This window comes from Oreochromis niloticus, linkage group LG8, assembly GCF_001858045.2.
Source record: "Oreochromis niloticus isolate F11D_XX linkage group LG8, O_niloticus_UMD_NMBU, whole genome shotgun sequence".
Taxonomy (NCBI): domain Eukaryota; kingdom Metazoa; phylum Chordata; class Actinopteri; order Cichliformes; family Cichlidae; genus Oreochromis; species Oreochromis niloticus.
Window position 1 is genome coordinate 29,371,346 of NC_031973.2, and position 10,613 is coordinate 29,381,958.

General features: G+C 39.1%; 1 protein-coding gene across 3 annotated transcripts in view; it reads left to right on the forward strand.

The window, feature by feature from the left end:
- The first annotated feature begins 7,842 nt into the window (after positions 1-7,842).
- The window catches only part of LOC100707149 (carbonic anhydrase-related protein 10), a 1,009,504-nt gene continuing 1,006,733 nt past the window's right edge, over positions 7,843-10,613 (forward strand). For all 3 annotated transcript variants that reach the window (XR_265714.4, XM_005447896.4, XM_013273682.3), the window contains exon 1: positions 7,843-8,460. Coding sequence is in view for 2 of the 3 variants with exons in the window: in XM_005447896.4 (XP_005447953.1) it covers positions 8,400-8,460 (61 nt within the window). In the remaining variant the exon portion in view is untranslated. The remainder of the gene's footprint in view (positions 8,461-10,613) is intronic.

A 10,613-nucleotide genomic window follows, 5' to 3' on the forward strand; every position in this document is an offset into this window, starting at 1 on the left:
TTTTCAAGTTATTCACAAAATGAAAACCCATAATGTGTTTCAGGCGAGAAACGCACTGTCTCAACGAAATAAGGCATTTTCACCAAGTCCATAAAGACAGCTGTAACTTTTGATAGGAGACTCGGACACACATATTTCAGGCTTGGCCTTATAGAATTCAGCATTTCCATGCTGGGGAAATAGGTTTTGCAGCTGTTTGAGCTAAGATTTTCAAGTTATTCACAAAATGAAAACCCATAATGTGTTTCAGGCGAGAAACGCACTGTCTCGCCGAAATAAGGCGATTTTCACCAAGTCCATAAAGACAGCTGTAACTTTTGATAGGAGACTCGGACACACATATTTCAGGCTTGGCCTTATAGAATTCAGCATTTCCATGCTGGGGAAATAGGTTTTGCAGCTGTTTGAGCTAAGATTTTCAAGTTATTCACAAAATGAAAACCCATAATGTGTTTCAGGCGAGAAACGCACTGTCTCGCCGAAATAAGGCGATTTTCACCAAGTCCATAAAGACAAGCTGTAACTTTTGATAGGAGACTCGGACACACATATTTCAGGCTTGGCCTTATAGAATTCAGCATTTCCATGCTGGGGAAATAGGTTTTGCAGCTGTTTGAGCTAAGATTTTCAAGTTATTCACAAAATGAAAACCCATAATGTGTTTCAGGCGAGAAACGCACTGTCTCGCCGAAATAAGGCGATTTTCACCAAGTCCATAAAGACAGCTGTAACTTTTGATAGGAGACTCGGACACACATATTTCAGGCTTGGCCTTATAGAATTCAGCATTTCCATGCTGAAAATAGGTTTTGCAGCTGTTTGAGCTAAGATTTTCAAGTTATTCACAAAATGAAAACCCATAATGTGTTTCAGGCGAGAAAACGCACTGTCTCGCCGAAATAAGGCGATTTTCACCAAGTCCATAAAGACAGCTGTAACTTTTGATAGAAGACTCGGACACACAAATTTAAGGCTTTGCCTTATAGAATTCAGCATTTCTATGCTGGGGAAATAGGTTTTGCAGCTGTTTGAGCTAAGATTGTCAAGTTTTTAACAAAATGAAAACCCATACGTTGTTTCAGGCGAGAACTCAACATGAATAGCGAAAATCAATGTCTGGCGAAATAAAGCGATTTTCATTAACTTCATAAAGACAGCTGTAACTTTTGATAGAAGACTGGACACATATTTAAGTCTTTGCCTTATAGAATTCAGCATTTCTATGCTGGGGAAATAGGTTTTACAGCTGTTTGAGCTAAGATTTTCAAGTTATTCACAAAATGAAAACCCATACTTTGTTTCAGGCGAGAACTCCATTCAAATGCATGTAATAGCGAGAAACGCACTGTCTTGGCGAAATAAAGCGATTTTCATTAACTTCACAAGACAGCTGTAACTTTTGATAGAAGACTCGGACACAGATATTTAGGCTTTGCCTTATAAATTCAGCATTTCTATGCTGGGGAAATAGGTTTTGCCAGCTGTTTGAGTTAAGATTTTCAAGTTATTCACAAAATGAAAACCCATACTTTGTTTCAGGCGAGAACTCCATTCAAATGCATGTAATAGCGAGAACGCACTGTCTTGGCGAAATAAAGCGATTTTCATTAACTTCCACAAAGACAGCTGTAACTTTTGATAGAAGACTCGGACACAGATATTTAAGGCTTTGCCTTATAGAATTCAGCATTTCTATGCTGGGGAAATAGGTTTTGCAGCTGTTTGAGCTAAGATTTTCAAGTTATTCACAAAATGAAAACCCATACTTTGTTTCAGGCGAGAACTCCATTCAAATGCATGTAATAGCGAGAAACGCACTGTCTTGGCGAAACAAAGCGATTTTCATTAACTTCATAAAGACAGCTGTAACTTTTGATAGAAGACTCGGACACACAAATTTAAGGCTTTGCCTTATTAGAATTCAGCATTTCTATGCTGGGAAATAGGTTTTGCAGCTGTTTGAGCTAAGATTTTCAAGTTATTCACAAAATGAAAACCCACACTTTTTTCAGCGAGAACTCATTCAAATGCATGAATAGCGAGAAATGCCTGTCTTGGCGAAATAAAGCGATTTTCATTAACTTCATAAAGACAGCTGTAACTTTGATAGAAGACTGGACACATAATTTAGGCTTTGCCTTATAGATTCAGCATTTCTATGCTGGGGAAATAGGTTTTGCAGCTGTTTGAGCTAAGATTTTCAAGTTATTCACCAAAATGAAAACCCATTACTTTGTTTCAGGCGGAAAATCCATTCAAATGCATGTAATAGCGAGAAATGCACTGTCTTGGCGAAATAAGCGATTTTCATTAACTTCACAAAGACAGCTGTACCTTTTGATAGAAGACTCGGACACAGATATTTAAGGCTTTGCCTTATAGAATTCAGCATTTCTATGCTGGGGAAATAGGTTTTGCAGCTGTTTGAGTTAGATTTTCAAGTTATTCACAAAATGAAAACCCATACTTTGTTTCAGGCGAGAACTCCATTCAAATGCATGTAATAGCGAGAAACGCATTGTCTTGGCGAAATAAAGCGATTTTCATTAACTTCACAAAGACAGCTGTACCTTTTGATAGAAGACTCGGACCCACATATTTAAGGCTTTGCCTTATAGAATTCAGCATTTCTATGCTGGGGAAATAGGTTTTTGCAGCTGTTTGAGCTAAGATTTTCAAGTTTTCACAAAATGAAAACCCATACTTTGTTTCAGGCGAGAATCCATTCAAATGCATGTAATTGCGAGAATGCCACTGTCTTGGCGAATAAAGCGATTTTCATTAACTTCACAAAGACAGCTGTAACTTTTGATAGAAGACTCGGACACAGATATTTAAGGCTTTGCCTTATAGAATTCAGCATTTCTATGCTGGGGAAATAGGTTTTGCAGCTGTTTGAGTTAATATTTTCAAGTTATTCACAAAATGAAAACCCATACTTTGTTTCAGGCGAGAACTCCATTCAAATGCATGTAATAGCGAGAAACGCACTGTCTTGGCGAAATAAAGCGATTTTCATTAATTTCATAAAGACAGCTGTAACTTTTGATAGAAGACTCGGACACAGATATTTAAGGCTTTGCCGAATTCAGCATTTCTATGCTGGGGAAATAGGTTTTGCAGCTGTTTGAGCTAAGATTGTCAAGTTATTCACAAAATGAAAACCCATACTTTGTTTCAGGCGAGAAATCCATTCAAATGCATGTAATAGCGAGAAATGCACTGTCTTGGCGAAATAAAGCGATTTTCATTAACTTCATAAAGACAGCTGTAACTTTTGATAGAAGACTCGGACACACATATTTAAGGCTTTGCCTTATAGAATTCAGCATTTCTATGCTGGGGAAATAGGTTTTGCAGCTGTTTGAGCTAAGATTTTCAAGTTATTCACAAAATGAAAACCCATACTATTTAAAACCCATACTATTTAATACCCATAGTATTTCATAATACTGAAATACTTAAATATGTTTCTAAATCAAATGAATTTATATTTTCACTAGAATATCAATATGTATTTAAGAAGTGATATTTTTAGTCATCAAATTATTTTTAATATAAATTTAAAATAATAAATGACAGATCCTGTATTTGTGTATTTCATTTTGACGCTTTTATATATTTTGGCAGGCATACGAAGGAAAATAATGCACTTTGAGGTCAATGACTACATGTTTATTCATATATTGGGTTGTGGATCCTAAAATAATGGGTTTGAGTTGGGTCTAGTTTTGATTTAGAGATAATTGTGGGGAATAGGTCAATTTCCACATTGCCCTACAATCTACATGATGTAAAAGATCAGTTATCAGTCTAGGCCACATTCTTCCATTGCCCAGTGGTCCAGGTCTGATGCTTACATCCCCATTACTGGTGATTTAGTAGTGGACAGGAATCAGCATGAATACTCATATTGGTCTGTCGCTATGTTGCCTCATATGTAACAAAATGCAATGAATGGTGTATTCCAACACCTTCCTACCAGAACCAGTATTAGGATTTTCAGCAATTTGAGCTACAGTAGCTCATCTGTTGGCTCAGACCACACTGACGTCCAGACCATGAGCACCCACAACAGCCTCAGTTTGGAGAAGCTCTGACCTACAATTTAACATTTTCATACTCACTCAAATCCTGTTTCTAACACATAAAGTTTGAGGACAAAATGTTCACTTGCTTCCTAATATGTCCAACCCACTAACAGGTGTCATGAGGAAGAGATAATCAGTGTTATTCACTTAACCTATTAGTGGTCATAATGTTATGCCTAAACGATATATTGAGCAATCTGTGCTTTATCGACCACCTCCAGGGCAATAAGGTGCCAGTGGAAACTGCACTACTGTTGGCCCAAGACAATGGAAGAGAAGAGAATGAAATAATTTCTGATGCAGCAAGTGAGGGCAGGAGTGTGGAGGTAGGTACTGTGACTGGTAAAGCGAGAGAGCCGGTGGAGAGATGGAGATAAGGATGTATAAGAGAACAGGGAAGTAAGATGAGGTGCATCAAAGTTGGATTAAAGCATTTCAACTCATGGTGTAGAAAGGAAGCGAAATTGGATAGGGGTCAATCTGAAGGAACTATATGTGAATAGTATAAGGGCTGATGTTGAATGTTGTTAGCTTGTATGCTCCACAAGTAAGATGTCAGAAGGGAAAGAGGAATTCTGGAATAAGCTGGATGAAGTGGTAGAGGTTTTCTGTAGGAAGGGGAAGGTGCTGAATGAAGCAATGGACTCCAATGGACATGTAGGTGAGGGAACAGAGGTGATAAGAAGGTGCTGGATACATATGGGGTTAAGGAGAGAAATGTAGAAGGTAGTGATCAGATTGGATTGCAGTGCATTAGATGGAAGTCTGGATTGACTTTGGAAATTAAGAAAAGAAGTAAGTGGACAGAGAAGTGACCATTAAATGATAGAAGTTTAAGAATGTCATGGTCAGTGGGAGCAGTCGCGTGGGGAGTGTTTTCTGGATGTCTCTCTGGCTACGCCCTCGGCAGTGCTACCAACATCGCACATCGCACTGGGCAATTACAGGAGGACTACTCAAGGCAGCACTGTCTATTGGTCCACGGAGTCTGTTCAGTCGCTCATAGTGGTCTCTGTTTTGTTCTCTAGAGTTACTACCTGCCTGTCCTCCTGCTTGCCCTACACACTGGAAAACATTCCTCTTTGCTCCATCTCTCTCTAGATTCTCTCATGAATGCTTTCTCCCTCCGAGCTTCCCAGCATGGCTCCGCCAGTAAGCCCACAGCACCATTGTTCTGTTTTTCTCATGCCCCTGCTTCTCTTGTTAAGTAATTGTTTCCTCTTCTGTTGCAGTTTTTCCACGGTCCGATCACTCTTTCTCTGGGCCTCCTCCTTTGTAACTGCTCCCGTTTCCTCTGGCCTTGGCTATGCTTTCGTTTTCCTAATTTTGCTCCTGTCTTCCAGTAAAAAATAAACTGTGTACATAGTTCATTGCAAGCTTGTCTTGAGTCTCCTTTTGGGTCCAGTCTTCGTGAGAGCTTATGTTCATGACAAAGCCGAAGCTGAGACAGGCTCTGGATTGTATGGAAGAGTTACCACATGACTGGAAATACACAGCAGAAACTTTAATGGAAAGTGTCAACATAGTATTTGGTGTATCCTCTAGACCAGTGTTTCCCAACCTTTTTGAGCCACGGCACATATTTCCTGTTAGAAAAATCACAGGGCACACCACCAAACAAAAATGTCACAGAAAGCATATTGATAATTTTTCCCTGCGCACCAGGCATAGCAGAATTGGCTCAGTTTGTCCTCAATATACCTTTTTTGCTTTCTTCTGACTACTACTCATGCTAGGGCCTTCATCTGGCTCAAAATTTTCAGATTGACTACTTAAAAAAAATCTATTGCTATTTCGCGCTGTGTTGTCTCACTCGCAGCATGACTGTATAATTTCTTCTTCGTCTTCTTCTGTTTTATTGGCAGGTACGAATACATTTAACTGGAGCAAGAAGTTGTACTTCCCTCTAGTGGAAAAGAATGTAATTGTTCTGTCCATTACTCACGCCGGTCGCCTAGAGTACCAATCAGGTGAAACCACTAATCTTCCACAGCACACGTGATCATTTCTCACTGCACACCTCTGTGCTGCGTCACAGTGGTTGGGAAACACTGCTCTGGCAGAGCAAAAAGGACAAGAAGGTTTAGTGGTGGTGGAATGAGGAAGAACCAGAAGGCGTTCGAAGGAAGAGGTTATCAAACAAAAAGTCAGATAGCCAGGCAGATGAAGAAAGTAGACATGATTACTATGAATAAGGTGAATGGCAACAAAAAATAAAAGGAGAAATGGAAGGAAAAGGAATATAGTGAGTTGTATGTAAGGCTGGAGACTAAAGCAGGAGAACAGAACTTGTATCAATAGCTATTAGTATGTGTGTGTTTTTCATATTTTAAATAGCCAATACTTAGGTATTTTTTGATATATTTGTCCCAAATGATAGGCCCTGATGATTTTGATGGTAAAGGGGGGGGGGGGGGGGGGTGCCTGAACATTTCTTTATCTTTAATAGTTTTGTTTAATAGTTTTTGAGATATGTATTCGCACACACATGCATGCACGCACACAAACACACACACACACACACACATATAAATATATTTTAGCAACTATTTGATACATGAAGCTAAAATTTCAAAGCACTCATTATTTTAGTTTAAACTTTAGAACGTTAAATGTTTAGACATATTGAAAGTCGATTTGATCATTTGAGATCGAAAGATCCAGGTCTCAAAAATACAAAATACACTTTTCTTTTTTTTTTACAAAATAATTTTCTGACTTTTAATTTGGATATAATCTGGGGAAAAAACAGATTTTTCTTCTATTTAGATTGGACAGTCATTGGACTGATATTTTTGTTTGTGTGGTACAGTTTGTCGTATTTGATCAATCCAGCATGAAATTTGATTGAAAATAAAATTTTCTTCATTTTTGTGACTAAGAATTTCTGATTTAAAAGTATTCTATATGCTTTACATGGTTATGAAATATAACTATATAATCAACTATATTTCGAGAAATTGCCACAACTTAATTTTTGCACTGTGATGTTTTTGCTACTGTCTGATCAATTTAGGGGATGGCTTGATTAATTCATATTTTAACTAACCAATACTTATTCACTTTGGACGTATCTGCCCCAAATTACAGATCTTTATTTATTCTGATGGCAAGAAATTTCAGGCTTTTCTCTTTAATAGTCGCGTTGGTCTGAGGTTCAGTTACAGGGATGGGTGTTGCAGTGGGTCAGGGGGAGTGCCGGGGGAAGCTGTCTGACACGGCTTCCGGCAATCGCTTCTCCTATATCACACTGTAGCACGGTGGGACCTAGGTGTGAAAGAAGTTGCGTTTGACAGTCGGACAGCCGCAAAACAAAGTCGCTGTTTTCCTATAGTATCATTAACACACCTCCCATACAGAGTCTTTTATTTCACTGGTATGCCCATAAATTTGTGTGTCTTTAGAATGCAGAGTTGAACATATTCACATGTAACATTATCGGAAATTATCGGGTTATGAGTAAATCAAAAATGGTAGGAATTAAATCTAAGTCCGCTGTCAACAAATTACTTGAATCCACTAGGACTTCCTCTAATTATCATGTATATGGTATAAATCTGCATTAAATATGCTGGAATGCTGTCACCGTAAACTCACGGGTGCCTGTTTTATAGAAATGTATTTTTTTCCTCACATCTTCAGATTTCCAACATCTTGATTTAGTTCTGTGTGCATGCATGAAAATGCACAAGCGCCAGTGAACGAGTACTTTTATTTGTGTACTGTTACCGGAAGTCTTGATGTTATTGGGTTAAACTTGCCACTGGTCCCTTGCGGTGACAGGGAGAAGTCTCGATCGGAAGCTCAGCACCTGGCGATGCGAGTTCACAGAGTTGTGAGGCGTCTCCAGGTGTTACACGGATCCCACCGCTGTCCCACTAGTCATTAACCCAGGCTTTCCCCCCTGTTTTTTACGCCCGATACACAGAATTTCCTGAAGCGATCATATGCGATTTTACGTGGTAATAAGGGGATGTCCGCTGTGTGAAACAGCATCGGATGGATGGAAGGATGTGGCCGTTCCATGGCGCACTGGAGTAATAATACAGTGAACTGACGAAGGATCGCTACTCAATCAGTTTGGCTTTTCTCTTTCTTTTTACCTATCTTTGGAATTGCCACTGGCGGGAACGTGCAGTGTTTATTCCTAAGGCTTTAATCGCCTGTTATGTGCGTGGTGAGGAAAATACCCAGTGGAAGAGGTACAGCAGGATCCGACGTAAAGGGACAGAGCATCTGAAAAAGCTTCCTTTCCTGATTTGTTTGTTTTTGTGCTGGTGCGTAATGTACGTGGAATGAAGACAGAGAATGGATATAATTTGGGAGATACTGATCATTCTTCAAGCTAATTTTATTGTTTGTATATCAGGTGAGTTGTGGGTATATTTAGAAACAAATCCATCTATGAATTATCTGGAACTTTTGTTTCCGAAATCCTGTCTGATATGGGTGAGATTTGGTTTATCAAACTAATGTGCAGGAAATGGCCAGGTGGAGGGGAGGCATCCGAATGCACTCTAGTTTGTGCGCCTGGCGAGAATAATTATCGTTGTTTCTCTCTTTGCTCACCTATACATGCCTCTTCGCGTGTATATGACAGTTTATGTGGGACTCAAAAACAGAGAAGGTATAACCTCCAGTAACTGATGCGCAGTCTTTTGACGCACGCATAACGCGAGATTGATTTTTTTGTATCTTTTTGGTCACTCGATGGATGCATTGCACGAGAACTCCCACTGTCTCTCCTCACCTGTCCTTTCCAGTTTTTGTGAAGTCTCTAGGCTCCAGAAACAGTTCTCTTAGAGTTATTGTCACATAAAGCTGTTATGCGCACCACTGAGTGCGCTGCAGTATGCGATGTGAGGAGATTTGGGGCTGTAGGTCATGCAGCAGATGTACCTAAGCTTTCGGCGCTTGCCGATGGAGCGAAGCTTTTACTCTCACTCAGGCTTCAAGCAAATACAGGAGTTCAACGCCCACTTTTATACTCCGTACCTAATAGAGCACGTTTCTTCTTTTACCGATATGTTAAAAGCACTTTGAAAATAAAAAAGAAAAATTGTGGCCTTAATTGTCGTTAAAATTCTAAATTTATCCAAATTTACCCGTAAGATTTTAAGTCAAGACAGATATTTGCAGACCAAAAAATCGATGCGCATCAAACAAGCGAAGCTTTATTTTAAACACGTAACCGCACCTCGATGTTAAACAACAGGGACATGATTTGGTTATCTTTATTGCTCTACCGTTATTTTTTTTTAATCTGTCTTTCGAAATGACGCAAACCTGAGAATTCACAATGTAGACATGCACGTAAAGCCTCCGTATTCACGCATTATGCACGCTAAGCTCTTATCTCCTTTTTTGTACCTACACGATGTCAGGGAGGGAAAAGGATTTATATGCCAGTCAACCCATTATATAGTGTCCTAGCTTCCCTTATTCACTCCTTCCCTACCTTCCGGTAGTGACTATTTTAAAATGGCTGTAATTAAAGCTTAGTAGGGACAACGCCGTTCTTTTTCAACACTATTAAACAAACTTGAATAAGAAGGTAGAGGATTAACTTGCTGTCAGCCCCAGTAAGAAATGTGCTTTTCAGAAACACAATCAGCTAAGAGGTGTGGAATTTAAAATACAGCTGAGATTTACTGCAGTAGTCAAACAGCATCATTTATCACATACATTAGTGTTTAGTGTTTAATCTCAGTTGTTCTAACCCTAGCATCTGGTATAATAGTCATCTATCCACCCCCAAGCATCAGTCACCCATGGGCAGTGTTTTCTGTGCTAAATCTAGTTAGTCAGTTATGGCTTTTTAAAATATGTCCCTTTATGAAATTTATGAACCAAAACTTGGTTGAAAATGAATAGATTAAATGCTGCTTCTTCAGCAGTTTGAACGACATCTGAAAAGATTATGTTTCTGTCTCAATGTATGTTATAGTGAGCTTATTTGTACAAGTCTCTGCACAGTCAATGCTTATTGTTCCCACATACTTGTGAAACACAGTGATACAGAAGAAGACCCTAGGTTTAAATCTGCTAGTGTTTTGATGAGGTCATAATGGATACATTTTTGCTCACCCCCCTCTTTACCAATTTTAAATATGTTCAATTTGCAGCCAATCACAGAGTCAGCCATCCTGATCAGTTTTTTTTCTCTCTATTGTTGTCACCAGGTCTGGTGCTGCTCTTCCAGCAGACCACAATAAAGCAAATGGACTGGTTTTTATACAGTACTTTTCTACTTTACTTGAGCACTCAATGCGCTTTATGCAACATGCCTCATTCACACATTCATGCAAGCACTTTATTCTATTCTTAAGTGCTTTTTATCTAACATTCTCTCTCCAGTGGATCCATTGGAGAGCAACTTGGGATTAGTAACTTGCCCAAGGATATTTGACAAGCAGACTGGAGCAGGCAGGGATCAAACCACAAACCTTCCAATTGGTAGATGACCTGTTCTGCCTCCTTGGCAAAACACAAAGATACAATATTATAACACAAGTGAAACAA